The sequence below is a fragment of the Canis lupus genome, chromosome 4, assembly GCF_048164855.1.
Source record: "Canis lupus baileyi chromosome 4, mCanLup2.hap1, whole genome shotgun sequence".
Taxonomy (NCBI): domain Eukaryota; kingdom Metazoa; phylum Chordata; class Mammalia; order Carnivora; family Canidae; genus Canis; species Canis lupus.
The window spans coordinates 29,779,310-29,795,540 of NC_132841.1; the positions used below are offsets into that span (position 1 = coordinate 29,779,310).

The 16,231-nt window shown below is 57.6% G+C and overlaps 1 protein-coding gene and 1 long non-coding RNA gene across 3 annotated transcripts; one reads left to right on the forward strand and one right to left on the reverse strand.

Annotated features, from left to right (window-relative positions):
• Positions 1 to 871: 871 nt before the first annotated feature.
• Positions 872 to 7,334, reverse strand: LOC140632093 (uncharacterized). The gene is made up of 4 exons (XR_012029622.1): positions 7,201 to 7,334; positions 6,371 to 6,587; positions 4,333 to 4,449; positions 872 to 1,141 (listed from the first exon to the last, which is right to left on the reverse strand). It is a non-coding gene; the product is annotated as an uncharacterized lncRNA (long non-coding RNA).
• PPIF (peptidylprolyl isomerase F) lies at positions 6,976 to 13,548 on the forward strand. 2 transcript variants are annotated; one of them, XM_072823772.1, is made up of 6 exons: positions 6,976 to 7,248; positions 8,348 to 8,378; positions 8,891 to 8,979; positions 10,685 to 10,781; positions 11,245 to 11,320; positions 12,490 to 13,548. In XM_072823772.1, the coding sequence occupies exons 1-6, from the start codon at positions 7,060 to 7,062 to the stop codon at positions 12,623 to 12,625; spliced, it is 618 nt and encodes a 205-aa protein (XP_072679873.1). In that variant the 5' UTR covers positions 6,976 to 7,059; the 3' UTR covers positions 12,626 to 13,548. The 2 variants fall into 2 exon arrangements, with proteins under 2 accessions (XP_072679873.1, XP_072679875.1); XM_072823774.1 differs by lacking the exon at positions 6,976 to 7,248 and adding an exon at positions 7,765 to 7,778.
• Positions 13,549 to 16,231: the final 2,683 nt, after the last annotated feature.

Sequence of the window (16,231 nt, forward strand, 5' to 3'; positions counted from 1 at the left end):
GCCAGGGACAGTGCAAGCTTTGGAGCCAGCCCGACGTAGGTTCAAATCCAGCTCGGTCATCTGGGATCCGTGTGGCCTGGGGCAAATCACAGGCTCTCCCTTGGCCTTGGAGCTGGCATCCAACACACGGGGACCACAGCCTGTCCTTTGCAAAATTACCACAAGGACTAGATGGGACTGTGGCTCTAGGTCACTAGGCGCAGTGCCAGGCTAACTGGAAAAAAGGCCGCCTAGAGAGAACGACCCCTGGCCTAATCCATCTGAGAGTTGCTGCTTGGAGCCCACCAACTCTTGAAGGAAGACGCACAGCCCAGCAGAACTGGGAAACATTTCAGACTCCACATTGCTGTGGCTTCGGACAAAATCGCTTACCCTCTCTGGGTCCCCATTCCTTCGTTTGTAAGATAAGATAACTTTTACTGTGCAGGGTCCTCCTAAGGACTGGGGCAATGATTGGCAAGTGCTTAATGCAGAGCCCGGCATGGAGTCACATAGTGAGGCATCATCCCTTCCCAGAGGCCACGGAGATGCCCCGGCCCTGCTCAGGCCCACCGTCCTGAGGACTTCCTCCCAGCTCCTCTCTCACAGCCTGAATTATATGCACCCTCAGAGGAATGAGATAAAAATAGCCAGCCCACTGCACGTCTTCACCAAGACAGGGCAGCTCTGTCTCCCGGGGCCAGTTCTTTCCATCTGTGCCCCTGAGGTCTTTGCCAAGAGCAACTGATGACACAAGCCCACTGAGACAGGAGATCAATGAGTGCCTGTGTGTGGAGCAATGGGGTCAGAGCCGGCCTTTCTAGGACCCTGGTTGGAGGTGTATGAATTATCTGTTGCTGCCTAGAAAGCAACCGCAATACTGAGGAGGGGCTTAAAAGAACGAAAATTTATTTTCTCACTTTCTGGGGGGCAGATTCCAGGTGTGGTTTAGTTGCATGCTTCTGGCCCTACATCTCACAATGGGGTTGCAATAGGGCCATTGACTGGAAGGACCGTCACCCCAAGGCTCCACTGGATCTGTTGGATCTGCTTCCAAGCCCCTTCACATGGCTGTTGGCAGGCTGCACAAGATCCACATCCAGATCCCTCACGTAGTTGCTAGCCAGCCTTGGTGGCTCACCACGGGGCCGCCAGAGGCTGCCTGAGTGTCACAGCATGGTAGCCGGGGAAGAGAGAGAGAGAAAGCCCAAGTCAGAAACCACAGACGCTTTGTACCCTAGTCTTGGAAGTGACATATTCTGTTCCCTGGGAGGGAGTCATTAGGTCCAGCTCACATCCAAGGTGATGCCTCCACAGGGGCGGGCATGGGGAAAAAGGTGGAAAGAAGAAAAAAAAATCGTAACATTTTTTTGAGAGTGGAAAGAACCCAAGCCCAGTGAGCCCAGCTCAAATGCTGCCTGTTCTGTGTAGCCCTGGGCTGCCTGCCACCCTGCAACTTAAGAGTCCCAGCCTCTAGAATCTTCCATCCACTGAGCTAACAGACCAGCCCAGCCAGCCTCACGGGCTGTTCCGTGGATCAAAAGATCCAGTGGCTATGGATACACTTAAGGAAGCCCCTAAACACGGAATGCCAGTCTTGGGCAGATGGTAGTAAAAAAACAAAACAAAAACAAAAACAAAAAACAAAAAACAACACTCCTTGGGGCACCTGGGTGGCTCAGTCAGTTAAGCAGCTGACCCTTGATTTCGGTTCAGGTCCTGATCTCAGGGTCCTGGGAGGGAGCCCCGCACCAGGCTCGGCCCTCAGTGCAGAGCCTGCTCCAGATTCTCTTTTCCTCTCCCTCTGTCCCTCTCCCATGAACGCTGGCTCTCCCTCCCTCTCTCTCTAATACATAAATAAATAAAATCTTTTTTTTTTATTTTTTTTTATTTATTTATGATAGTCACAGAGAGAGAAAGAGAGAGAGGCAGAGACACAGGCAGAGGGAGAAGCAGGCTCCATGCACCGGGAGCCCGATGTGGGATTCGATCCCGGGTCTCCAGGATCGCACCCTGGGCCAAAGGCAGGCGCCAAACCGCTGCGCCACCCAGGGATCCCAATAAATAAAATCTTAAAAAAAAAAAAAACCACTCATAAACCGGCCATGGGCACACCTTAGGGCGCATATCCGCAGGGCACAGTATCATTCCCTCAAGATCACCCGTTCCACTCTGGCTGTGAGTCCTCGGCTGGCTGGGCTAGGTGGGGTGCATGCACCCATCCACCAAGGCCCCCGTGTGTCCAAAGCCCTTCACCAAGTCCTGCCCCTTAACACGGACCCTTCTGTGACAGTAGCAGCTGTTTACAGATGAGGACACTGAGGTCCCAAGAAGCCAGAGACGACCTCCCTGAGCTCATCCGTACATGTGCTTTGGTCCGAGGGTTTCCTCCCGGGTCAGGCCGCGCGGACCCCTCTCATAAAGCAGCCCCGCCCCAGCCCCTGCCCAGCACAGCACCTTACTTCAGGCGTGCGCGACATGTACCACCGTCCAAGAGCATCTTCCTTCTCCTTTGCTTTTTTTTTTTTTAAATTGTTGTACCCTCTCTTTTCCCTGTGAAAACATGCGTTTACTTTTCTGTCCAATGACCCCCGTGTCTCTAAGCCCTAGAGGAGTGGCAGGTGCACAGCAGGGTGCAGAGCAAAGCTGTGGAGTGAATGCGTGAAGTGGGGGGCTGGGTTTCCAGCAGACTTCTGCTGTCTCAAAACCCACACTTGGAGGCCCCGGGGCTGGCGGACAGCCGCCCCTTCCCCGGAGCCTGCCTCCGCGAGGCTACCCACCCTCTCCCTTTGGGGGCAGCTTCTCAGGAAGGCCTCCTCAGCCCCCAGGGCCACCCAGCTCACGCGGCCTGCAGATGTATTCAGCAAGTGAGCTCCCACCCTCCTTGCCCCGTAACCCGCAGGGGAGCTGGGGCTGGGTCGGCTCCCAGGGGCCCACAGCACCTACACACGCCACCCCGCGAGCCCGGCTCTGGAAAGGGGAGTCTCCCCAGCCCTTCCTCTTGGGCCTCCCTCTGGTCACTGTCTACCCCCCCACAACCACCAGCACCCTGGCCTGGAGGGAAACCTCCTTGCCCGCCCCCCTCCACTTCCCATCATGCTCTGCCACGGCGTGCTGGGGAACTGAGCGGCCCAGTGGTTCCCGGAAGCCCAGAGAGGCTGCTGGCTTCCAGCTGCTCCCTGGAGGCTGGGAATGCCCGGGGGAGGACCCAGAGTGCAGCCCTCCCCGTGGCCTGCTGGCAGGGTCCGACTCGCTTCCTGAGCTCTCAGCCAAGGCCTCCTCTCCCGGGCTCCCCGTCAGCCCCCATGACTGGTACCATCCTGGACCCCAGGCCCCCCAGTGGAACCAAGAGACATGAAAGCCCAGGCCTCCTTCTACCTACAGCACACTGTGCAGTGACTGATACTGGCAATGATGGCTCATGGAGACCGCCCCCCTTACCCACATCAGGGCCAATTCCCTCCCAGCCCCTCCTGGAAGGGTCTCCAGGGGCACCGTAATTGCATCCCTCACGACAGCCACCATATGCACCCCTGCCACGCACCCTGGCTGCCTGGGAGAGGCCTACTCAGTGGCACCCAAAACAGCCTGTCCCAGACTCCATCCTGTATCCCCAGGGCAAAGCTCAGGCCCGACACGTAACAGGTTCTCTGAAAACATGTCTGCTGAGCGAGGCGAGTCTTGCAGAAAGGGTCCTGGCAATGGTGAAGAGAGGGCTTCGTCCCCAGTCCTGGTACTTCCAGGCTGTGTGACCACGGGCAAGTCCCTGTCCCTCTCTGGGCTTCAGTTCTCTCATCCAGATAGCGGAGATCAGAACTTGCAAATTACTGGCCCAGAGGTACCATCTGCGTTGTGGATATGGTGTTTGTGGCTCGTTCAGTGTTTAATTTTATTTTAAAATTCCCAATGTTTAAAAATTGGGAGATTCCCATAAAACCTGAGGTTTTCAGCTTTTATTGAAAAAGGAGAAGATCTTGGCTCTACTGGGTCCCTAGTCTCACACACACAGTTGGCTGGCCGGGGCAGCAGCGGCCCCTTTACCTGGGGTGTGGACACAGCGCAGTGCCCCCTCACTCCCTAGACCTCGCCCAGTATGCTTCACTTGTGTGTGTCACTGCCCAGCCCCCGCAGGCATCCGAATTTGTCACCCCTGAATGTCAGCATCACCTGTCTGTTCTTTGGCTCTATGACACCTAAAGGAATCCTACGGGATCCCCAGGTGACAAAAACCATTAACACCCTGGATGAGAAGCCACTTCAGCTGAGTGGAGAGAAACTGCTGTTTCTGAGGATGACACAGAGTCTATAAATAGCCTCGGAGCCAGGTGAGTACGGACACCTGCCCAGTCTCACCTGGGCCGGGAGTCCTGGAGGGCGGGGCATGCTTCCGTTCATGGCTCAGCCCAGGGAATGTCCCTCTTCCTGATGCCGCTGAGGACAGTACAGGTAGGGATGACTTCACAGTTCAGCCTGTGGAGAAGGTGGAACTTTTCTCTGGCTTGGGCAGGAAGCAGTGATGACATTTGATTTTCCAAACAGGGTAGGAGTAACACGAGTGAATGAGGCCAGTTCCCAGTCTGGGGTCCTGGGGATGGGGCCACTGCACCATCAGTGGCTCCTCTGGGCTACCCAACAACGTTAGACCTCAGCCCTGCCTCCAGGACCCCCCTGTGATTGCCCCCTACTCACACCCCAGCCTTTCAGCTTATGGTCAATATTGCATCACAGCCCTTCCTTGAAGGTAGCCCAGGCTGGCTCTGGCTCACTCCCCCTCTGGAAGCTCCTCTCCATCTTTGAGTCTCTGCCCCTCAAATGTGGTTGTCTCCAGGCTGATCCCCCAGGCGGAAGCCACCTGCTCTGTCCCTTGAGTTCCACAGTCTTCTCTGGCTAACTCCTCAGCTTCTCTCCTACTGCTTGTCCCTCTTAGTCCCGCCACCCCATTTACCAGCCCCATGATGGCAGCAAGAAGGGTCTAGTCTAAGCAAGGACTCAGACAGAGTCCTCCCCGTTCCAACACTCCAGCCCTGGGCAAGTCACCCTCCCATCTCTTAGGGCTTTCCTTCCCCATCTATGAAATGGAACTGCCTCCCATGCTATGGTGGGAAGCAGACAAAAAAAGGGCTGGGCAGGGGCTCTGAGAATGAAAAGGATTGAGTGAACGATGGCACTCAACCATCCTGGGTTAGGGCTGCTCATGCTTCCCTGGGGTGGGGGATAAGTGGAGGCCCTCCAGGAGCAGGCTTGGAGGACAACGGGGTAGCACTAATCCACCAGCATAGCTACGGACTGTGTGAGCTGAGGACCTGGAATGGACACTGGGGTGAGTCCTCTCTTCGTCTTTCAAATCTATAGTATGTAGTGATACAGTAGGGATCTGGGAGATTGCTGAGGGCCTGGATGGGGCACGGAACAAGCCGGCTTCCCACTCAGGCCTGTCCTACTTTAGGGCACGATAGTCATGAGAAAGGAGGAGCCATTCCCCAGGACCGAGTGAGGCTTCATCCTGGGCTGGAACCTGGGAAGCCTCCTGGCTCCAGGATGCAGCTGGAGCATCACTGAGTGACCAGGGTCCTCTTGGATCAGGATTAGGGAAAGGGACTGTAAACTTCTAGAAAAGGGCCAAGCCAAAACTCTCATGAGCCTAGAACCTCATGAATTTCCTTGGGCCAGTATTTTGCCATCTGACTCCTTCCCAGGAGCTGACTCAGGTCCCAGCTCAAGCCCACCTGACTCCAAGGTCCAGCCTCCACCCTCTTCTTGGGCCCCTTGGACCTCGGAGCCCCGGCAGCTGAGACCCACTGCTATCTGAGCCCTAAAGCTGAAGTAAAGATGGTCTAGACCCTGTCTATTGCTGATGCACAGTACCTAACAGTTGACACACTCCTCTCTCTCTTGTTCATTTTACCCTGGAAACAAGCAGGGTCAGGATTACCATTATATCCTTATTCTCCAGAGGGGAAACTGAGTCTCAGAGAGGTCTGAGAAGACTGGCACAGGCTGGCAGGGGAAGATCCAGGCTGCTCCTGGCCCTGGGCCATGCCTTCCTCAGTATGGGTCCTTGTTTCCCATTTGGAGCGTTCAGGTTTGCCAAGATGCTCTCCTGGGGCCCCTATTATTTACTCACTATGGGCCTCCCACACCTACCAGGTTTCTATGAAGCCCCCCTCAACCTGTGGGATAAATCCTCTTCACCACGGTCCTCAGTTCCCCTTCTCTTCCTGCCTTGCCTTTTCACTTTTCCTTGCATTGCCTATGAACTGGGCCCTGTGCTGTTACCTGCAGGTGCGTTCTTGGGGTGACAGGGGTGGGAGGGAAGCCAGCAGCTGCCAGCTGACCCAGTTGCTGGGGACCAGGCCTGTCTATGGGATTGGGGAAGGGGCATCAGACTCACCCCTGGTGGAGGGCTGGGGCCTGGCCAGAGCCTGCTGGGCACCTGCTGAGTTCCAGCGATGTGGGAAGAGGATGTGGTGTCTAGAGGCATCCGGGGACAGGGCCAGACCAGGACTAGGAGGCCTGTGGTCGCCAGGGGAGGCGTCACTCTAATCCCCCTCATCTCCTCCTCCTTTGTCTCTCACTCACGTCTCTCTTGGTCTCTCTGTCTGCAGGGCCTAAGGGGGGACAGGAGGCCTATACGGAGGGCTCAAATGTAGATTTTTGTTATATTCAAATAAAAACATATGGCTGCTCATATTTTGGAGCTGACCGCGTTTTAGCACAGTTTCCCGCTTTCTTTTTTTTTTTGTTTTAGTGTGTCGGGGCCCTTGCAGAGTGGAACCGGCCCCCTTTTGCCAGGTCGTGCGTGTCCCCGCTGTCCCAGGCCTTGGGGGTTGCCCCAGCCACCGGGCTGCGCTGCCCGCCGGGGCCGCCAGGGGTCGCCCGCGGCCAGGCCCGGGGGGGGCGGGGGCGGGGCCTGGGGCGGGGGCGGGGCCTGGGGCGGGGGCGGGGCCTCGGGGCCGGCCCGGCCCTTAAAGCGGCGGCGCGCGGCGGGGCTGCGTCTGCCTCCCGGTCGCGCGTGTCCGCGGCCGCCGTGCCCTCGGTGCCCTCGGTGCCCTCCGTGCCCTCCGTGCGACCCCGGCCGCGATGCTGGCGCTCCGCCGCGGCCCCCGCCTGCTCGGCCTGCTCCGGGGCCCGCGCGCCGCCCCGCCGCGCCTCCCCGCCGCCCGGGCCTGCAGCGGCGGCGCCCGCGACCCGCCGTCGTCCTCGGGGAACCCGCTCGTGTACCTGGACGTGGGCGCCGACGGCCTGCCCCTCGGCCGCGTGGTGCTGGAGGTGAGCGCCCTGCCTGCCCCGGGCCGCGCCGGCCGCCCCGGCGACCTCGCCCCCGCCCCGCCCCCGCCGCGGGCCTGTGTCCCCGGCCCTGGGCGGCCTCCGAGGGGGGTCGCGGGTCTCGGCACCGCGGGGCGGGGCGGGGCGGGGCGGGCCCGGGGCGCGGACGAGCTCAAGGTCAGGTCGGGCAGGTCGCCGGCGGGGAGAGCCCGGCCTGCAGGCGGGCGGCGGGGCCGGGGGCACGTCCTGACCGCGGGTTGGCCCGGGCCGCACCCCGACCCAGGCTGGGGGCTCGGGGTGCCCCCGCGGGCGGGAGGGCGCTCACGTGGCGGCCCTGGCGGAACCCGGAGCCCGCCCCGCCCCCTCGGTGGGACCCGCCCGCCTGCGGGCACCGGGGAGGGGCGGGGGAGGGGGGAGGAGGGGGGAGGAGGGGGGAGGAGGGGGGAGGGGGAGCGGGCAGGAGCTGGGAGGCCGCCCCGGAGGGCCCCCCTGCCCTTCACCCCAGCCCCCCCCTCCGGCTCCCGACTCACAAGGTAAGACCCAGAGCGGAGGGCGGGAAGCGCAGGTGTGGCCCTCAAGGAGCTCCCTTTTGAACCGAGACGCCCCCGTCGGGCTCAGCGTCCTCTTCTGGAGGATGGAGACGAGACCACCCTCCTTGCTCCCGTCTGTTTGAGCGGTTCCCGCCTGGGTTCTGGAAGCTGGGAGGCGAGAGCCGGGCTTACCCCCCCCACACTCCCCTGCCTCTCTCTAAGCCTGTTTCGCTTCAAGGCCTGGGGGCGCTTGGACTGGCTCCTGGGGGGGCCAGAGCCCCCACCCCCTCCCGGTGTGCTGGGGGCCCAGCTGCAGAGCTGCACCAGTTCCATCCCCTGGGAGCAGGCCCCCTGGGAGCAGGCCGGGGTGGCACTGTCTTCTCTAGCCATAGATAAGGAACCCGCGGCTGCCTCCTCCCAGCCTGGGTGCAGGAAATGACCGGCCAGAGGAAGGCTGGGAGCGCCGCCCATGGAAGGGGCTCTTGGGCCACTGGGGTTGGGTGGTGAGGAGGTTCCTCCGTCACCTGCCTCCAGACTGACCACCTATTCGTGTCCCTGGTCTCTCCCCACAGCTGAAGGCCGATGTCGTCCCAAAGACGGCAGGTAAGACGGGGTTTGGGGCCCTTCTGAGTCTGGTCTGGATGGAAGAGAGGGGCCAGGTGAGGAGGATGACCAGAGGAGTCAGGCACAGAGACCCAGCACCAGATGGGCGTTCCAGAGAACGTGAAGCTCGGCCGCTGGGTACCCGGGCAGCTCTCTGCGCCCCTCTGCCCTGCAGTCCAAAACAGCCTTGCAACTGGTAGAAACACCTGTAAATTTCCATGGGGACATCTTCCTCCCTCCCGGTGCCCGATGGGGCAGGGTGGTGGCTCCGTGGCCCGGGGACTCCATGCCGGGAGCACGTGCTTGGACACCAGGACACTGAGCTTTGAGAACATGACTTGTCCCGGGTCGCCCAGCCAGAGCAGGCCCCGGGGAGCGGGAGTGGGGGTGGGGAGTGGGGGGGGGGGAGCCAGAGCAGGCCCCGGGGAGCGGGAGTGGGAAGGGGTGCTGGCTAGAAGGAGGCGCGCCCCTCAGCCTGGCCCTGCTGACCTGCCTCTTCCTTCAACCCTCAGAGAACTTCAGAGCCCTGTGTACCGGGGAGAAGGGCTTCGGCTACAAAGGTTCTAGCTTCCACAGAGTGATTCCGTCCTTCATGTGCCAGGTACTGCGGCCCTGTCTGCCTCGGTGCCTCCTCTGTGAAGTGGGGGGTGATGATGGCGGGGACGACCTTGTATGGTGGTTGTGAGGCCACCTGGGTGCGAGGAGATGCCGGATGGACGGGGCGGGTGACTGTCTGGGCCTGTCTTCTCGCCCAGAGTCGGTGGAGCTCATGTGGGCGGCCGTAGCTTCCCTGCCCTGGCAGTTGAGCGACAGGATGGCCTGGCTGGCGGGGCTGTGGGGGGCGAGCAGACACGGAGGCCCCGATGTGCATGGGGACGGGTGGGGAGGGGGGGGACGGTCAGGCTTTGGAGGACCACATCCCCCATGTGTCCCACTGAGTGCTTGGCGTGCTTGGAGTGGGAGAGGGGGAGGAGGAGGGAGGGAGAGAGACAGCACTGACAAGAACACACAGGTCTGGACCCGGAACTTCGACACCAGGGCCTCTTTCTCAGTTACTTGAATGTTCTTCAGTCACGTGTGCTGCATGTTTTTAAAAAACACCAGTATCGCTGTGTCGGAAGTTTTGGGATAGAAGTGGACAGCGAGAACTTCCCGGGGGTCAGGACCCCGCTGACAGGGCTTGGTGTCTTGAGGCCAGCAGACTGTAGAGGCAGGGCATGAGTGTCATGACCTCTGTGAGACCCGCCAGCCCAGAATGTTCTCTCCCCCATTCCCTCCACTCAGGCCTAGGGCCGCCCTCATATTGTGAGGGGCGGTGGGCTGGGGCTCGGCCTGGGCCTGCTGATGGGGCGAATGAGGTGAACACAGGGGCGGGAGGGGAGGTTGTGGCAACGTGGACAGGTCTGGCCAAGCCTGTGGCTCTCTGCTGCCCCCAGCTCTGCCCAAGGGGCTGTCCTGAGCCAGGTTAGGGTCTTCCTCTGAATAGCAGCAGGCGGGCCAGGGCGCTTCCCAGGCTGGCAGGCTCCCTGGGGCATGAACTGGTCCCAGGAGGCCCAGGGCAGGGTTTTGAATCAGGCGCACCTGGGGACAGCCTGCTGGCATTTAGGTCTGGCTGGTCAGGTCACTCCTGTCACCCGAGGAGCACAGCTCAGGAACACAGCCATGAGGCCTTGGCCAGGGGCTGGGGCTGGGGCGCCTCTGGCCACAGCTTCCTGTGAAGCCTCAGGCTGGAGTGAGGAAGGATCCCAGGCCTGGGCAGGTGGGGGGGTAGAGTGGGGGCAGATGGATACGCCATCCTGGGTCTGCAAGGTATAGGGAGGCCACCTGGCTGGTGAGGAAGGAGATGCCGGGCAGGCAGTGGGGCTCAGCCTAGGGAACTGGCTCTCTGGCAGCTGCCGCTCCCCCCCACAGAGCAGCCTTGGGAACAGGGACCCCTGGCCACCTCCCTGTCTCCCCTCCAAGAGTTGCAGGTAGAAAATTCTAGGTCACTACCTATGAATCTTCTCAGAATGGCCATTAGATCCTTTAAGAATCATTTAAAAACTTGCCTGGATAAAAAAAAAGTGAATCGTTTGGAAGGTAGGGAAGTTATTCATGGCCAAAAATATTTAAGCTTTTATTTTTTCTTACTTTCTTTGTTTTTTAATTAGTCCGTACATCCCTGGATGTTTTTTGACCCCCTGGCGTGCAGGGCTGCCGGCTGGGTGGGCCCTGGGTGGGTTGGGGGGCTCCCTCCCAGCGCCGGGGCAGCACCCCCGCGGCCAGCTCAGGGTGGCAGCTGCTCAGGAGGTGCTCTGTGCTCGCAGGCGGGCGACTTCACCAACCACAATGGCACCGGGGGAAAGTCCATCTATGGAAGCCGCTTTCCTGATGAGAACTTCACGCTGAAGCACGTGGGGCCAGGTGAGCGAGCCTGCGGTTCCCCGGTCCGGACGCCCTGAGCTCTGGGCCGGCGTTTGCAGCCTGATGACTGATTTCCCAGAACCTGGTGATGCCCCTTCCCTCCTTCTACCCTCCTGGTCGGGGTGTTGGTTCTCCTGGAGCTTTTTCATGCCAAAATAGAAATAAGCCTTCCTTGGAGAAACTGCTAGAGAACGCCTTTGGGCAAAAGCCAGTGTCGGGTCTCATTTAAGACCCAAGGTGCAGTTCGCAGAAACGTGGAGGTCGGGGTGCACAAGTCCCTCCCGTTCCAGCCTCCACTGTGGATCACGGGACGGGCCCTGGGGAGCTGTCGAGCGCTGGGCCCTGCTTGTCCTCGCCAGGCTCCAGGACCTCAGACCCAGCCGTCCCTGCCGTGGCGTGAATGACTTCCCAGGCGGGAGGCGCCTCCTGGCGCAGCGTGGCTCACTCCTGCTTGTTTTTGCAGGTGTCCTGTCCATGGCAAATGCAGGCCCCAACACCAACGGCTCCCAGTTCTTCATCTGCACCGTGAAGACGGACTGGTGAGTCCCCACGCCTGACTCCAGGCCCTCTGGGAAGGAGGAGGATGCAGCTGGAAGAGGGTTGATGTGCTTCCGGGGGAAGGTGGTGTGAGACCGGACCGTGCTCTGGGACAGAGGCTCTCACCCGGGCTATGTGTCCGTCCGTATGGGAGAAAGACGAAGTGCATAAAAGGAATGAGGGAGGATTCGGGTCGTTCTTAGAACCGTGTCTTTGTTAGGTCTCTGCTGCTGCGTGTGCACATGCACACACCATGGGCTTTTACCAAATACATCTGGGACAGGCTGCAGAGCTTCTCAGGCCTCAGGGTGGCCTGTGGTGAAAGCCTGTTTGCTTGCTTTAACATGTTGTTCTGGCCTTGAGCTTGGAGCACACCTCTGGCCCACACGCCTGTGGATTTTAGGGATGTCTTCCCTGGCACATTTCCTGTTACCTCGTAAGTTCGTCTGTCCAAAGTCCCCTGTGTCCTAACCCTGAGGCACATGGGGTTGAGGGGACAATAGTTGACCAAGAGATAAGACTTATTAAAGTCCATTTCCTAGGACTCCAGGGAGACCTGAGTGGCAGATGGATACTAGCTGTCGCTGACCCCAAGCCAAGAGGGACACGGGTGTCAGGGCAGGTCGTTGCTGGCTCTGGGCTCCTTCTGTGGAACCCCTGATAGATCCTGCGGTTCTGCCCTTGGCTGGATCCAGAGTTGGCCTTGCTGGCACCAGACTAGACTGCTTTTGGGTTCTTGGAACTCTCTCAGATTGGGACTTGTGATCTTGGCTCTCACCTTGCCACGCGTGACCACGAAGATGGTTCCATTTACACGCACCTCTTATTTCTTGAGAGTAGCTTGATACCCTGTGATCTCCGTGGGCAGAACAAGAATAATTCACTTTTCATAGATGAGGTTACCAGGATCCAGGTTAAGCGGCCCAGGGCAAGGTCACACGGCATGTGAGACAGAATGTGCCCTGGAAGGGAGGGATCCCCTGGTGCGTTTTTGGGGAGTTCAGCGAAGCTTGATGCCGGAGCTTTGGGGGTGGGTCCAGATTTTCAGTGTGAGTCCCTGTCAGAGTTGCTAAATAGTTAGCTAAATTGATGAATAGTTCCATGACTGAGGGACCATGATGACGTTGGCGGACACTGCACTACTCTTATTCGTACTTGACTCCCCTCACAGGTTGGATGGCAAGCATGTTGTGTTTGGCCACGTCAAAGAGGGCATGGACGTAGTGAAGAAAATAGAATCTTTCGGTTCCCGGAGTGGGAAGACGTCCAAGAAGATCATTATCACAGACTGTGGCCAACTGAGCTAACCTGCCCCGGCCAGGGCGCTAGGGTGGTTGCAGCTGCACTGGTGTTGACTCACCTGGACGGCCGCCTTGGGCCCCAGCAAAGGTGCCCCGTCAAGTCGCCTGTGCTCGTTCTACCATCAGTGTGTCTTTGAGGAAGGCCTCTCTAGGATGTCACATCTCCACAGGGCCCAGCACACTGCCTCCCATGTCCACCCTTCCTCACACCCCATTTCAAGACCCTGGTCGTGAACACGATGTCACCGTTCCTCATCAGGCCTTCTCCGTGACCCCCCAGCCCAAGTTCACCTGTGCCTCTCATCAGGCCTTCTCTGTGACCCCCCAGCCCAAGTACACCTGTGCCTTGGATGTGGAAGCAGCGATGGCTTAGCTTCAGGGACAGGTTCCTGCCTTTTCCTCGGCCGGGGCCAGGAAAGCCAGCCGCTGTAAACAGGCCATTATAGCTGTTCAGTGGTACCTTCGAATCAGAATAATTTAATGCACGAGGTTGCCCCGAGATGAAGCTGTGACATTAACTACCCTGTGCCGTCATATGACCTCAGTTGGCGGCAGAAGCCATGGGAACCCAGAGCTTGGCCTTCAGAACATTATCGGGGCTTTTGTGAAGGGTCCTTGGCCCTGGCATTTTCTCCCGGCCTCTGTGAATCCCACTGGTTTGCTGCTGTGGTTTTTGAGGAGAGTCTGGGGGGAGGGAGGAGAGAAGCAGACAAACCTGGGAATAAACCCACTGCAAGCTGTGCCTAGTTGGTGAAGTGGTGAAAAATGGAAATGGCCCGCACATGCTGGGGGCTCTGGAGGAAAGTAATTGTGTATTTTCGGAAGGGCTTTGATTTATCTGTGTTTAATGTACTGATTATGTATATAATTCACTTTTGGGACATTTGTGTTCACTTGAAATGTGAAAATAAATCCTATTTTCTATAGAAGACTGTGTGGTGTCTGGTGGTCTTAGGAAGCAGTGTTTATAACTCCAGGATTTGGAGCCAACTTTTATTTATTTATTTTTAAGATTTTATTTATTTATTCGTGAGAGACACAGAGAAAGAGAGAGAGGGACACAGGCAGAGGGAGAAGCAGGTTCCCTGCAGGGAACCTGACGTGGGACTCGATCCCAAGTCTCCAGGATCACGCTCTGGGCTGAAGGCGGCGCTAAACCGCTGAGCCACCCGGGCTGCCCTGGAGCCAACTTTTACTGGCGTTACCACACATGGGTCCGGGGCTCTGCTGAGGGTTTTTACCCGGATGATCTCACGTAATCAGTCCAACCAAGGATGTACTGTTGTCATCCTCATAGACGAGATGGGCCCAGACAAAGGATCTTAGCACCCACAGCCTGTCAGTGAGCACTGGCTCCCCACCCCATCCCCCGAATCACAGCTCCCTGTCCTAGTGACCCCGAGTCTGTTTTGGGGGCTGGCTCACAGAGTGGGGAGAGGCAGATGCGATCCATGTAAAGGGCACAGTGTGCGGCCTGGCTCGTCTTTTTAATATACACTCCGGAGTCCTAGGGCTGATGAGATCTCCCATGTGTCAGAGTCTTAGACAAGCATCTGTGGTCATCTCCAGTTAGGTGTGGACTTGACTCTCCTAGATTTGCCACTCACATTGGGGATTCTAGATGATTCTGAGTCAACAGGGAAGGCAGATTGGAGTGGGAGAGCGGGATTCAGAACTGAAATGGCCAGAGATGGCACAGTTTGAATAATAGAATAATCACATTCTTTTTTTTTTTTTAATAATCACATTCTATTCACAATACGAATGGAATTATTTCACCTTGGGATTCCCAGAGTCTAATGGTGTGTGCTGCCTGTCATTCTGAGGTCACAGTGGCCACAGTTGGGTCATTTGGAGGCTTTCTATGATGTCAGTCTCCAGAGTTTAGCTGCATGGGCAGGGAGCTCAGCTAGCTTAACAGTTTTCTTAAGAAAGTCTTAAGAGATTATGCCTGGGTGCCTCAGCGGTTGAGTGTCTGCGCTTGGCCCAGGGCGTGATCCTGGAGTCCTGGGATCGAATCCCACATCAGGCTCCCTATAGGGAGCCTGCTTTTCCCTCTGCCTGTGTCTCTGCCTCTCTCTCTCTCTGTCTCTCATGAATAAATAAATAAAATCTTAAAAATTCTTAAGAGCCGTAGGGGTTCTCAGAACAAGGGGGAGACAAGGAACATGGGCCCCCAACCCCTATCTTCAATCAGATACCCTCTTTTTTCTTGTTGGGGCTCTATAAGGGGTCTCATGTGAAGAATGGGATCTTGAGCCCAACGGTAATCATGATAATGGTGATAATAATTGGTGATTACTTATCCAGTCCAGTGTTTTACAGATGGGTGAACTAAGGCCCCGAGTGGGGTCACGATGCCCCAGGTGACCCTGTGAGTTAGTTGGCAGAGCAGAGGCTAGAACTTGGATGCACCGATCCAGAGGGCTCCTGGTCAGGGGTCTCTCCCAGTGCACGGGCCCCTTGGTCCTCAGACCCCCACATCCAGAGCTCTTGTGATTGCTGAGGTCAAAGCCACAACTGCGTCTCTAGAGCTTTCTCCTGACCTCTGAGGACTCTCGGGAAGCAGCGGTGCTGTTAACAAGTGTGAGGGGCAGTCCCTTGAGTTGGGACCTGCTGGTCCGTGGTGATTTCTGGCAAGTCTCAGGGTCTCAGCGCCTGGGGGGCTTGCATTGACTTCACAGAGCCATTCTCTTTCTGTGAGAGGGGGTGAGTGTGTGTGTGTGTGTGTGTGTGTGTGTGTGCGCGCCTCCATCCAGAGGAGTGTGGTGGGAGGCAGGAGACAGGAATGCAAGAATTGTCTAAAAACAGGGTTTCCTGAAGATGAGGCCACTCGCTCCACTGGCCAGCTCCCTTCTAAGCACCCAGCTCAAGGGCCTGGGCCTGATCTTACTGGATAAAGCGGGAGCCTGAGATGCAGATAAGAGGGTGACTTGCTGGCACGTGGCACCTGGTGCCTGAATGAAGGCGTGAGTCATCCACGTGCTCTCAGATGTAGTCATGTGACACATGGAAGCACAATGTGTTTAAATGTCTGGAATATCATTTTCCTGAGACAACACATGATAAACTTTTCAAAATGACTTCACCGAGTATGACATGCATATAACAAAAGTCATGCATTTTAAGTGTACCCCTCGGTCACTTCTGATAAATTCACACACCAAGTGAAGTTATACAATATTCCCATCTCTCCAGAAAGCCACCCCCATGTGCCTTCCCAGGCCACCACCACTGCATCCTGTCACTGTAGATGACTCTTGCCTGTTCTAGGACTTGGTATATGTGGAGTCATGCAAGATTTGCTTGCTGTGCCTGACTCCTTTCATGGAGCATGTGTGAGAACAGAGGAGAATTTAACCCCCTTCTGGGCTCTAGCAGGTTGCTCCATGAAAAGGAATGTCTGTAAATGTTTCCCAGGTCCGATGAGGCCGGAAGCAATGCTTCTAGGAATCCTGGGGTGCCGGCAAAGCATGCAGAGTCCTGGGCCATACCTGAGACCTATTGGATATAAAACTCTGTGGGGAGGATCTAGGAATCTGAATTTTAAAATAGTAATTCTGAAGGTTGAGAATTTGAGCATAGGCCTGCAGGAGCGAGGGGGCAAGACTC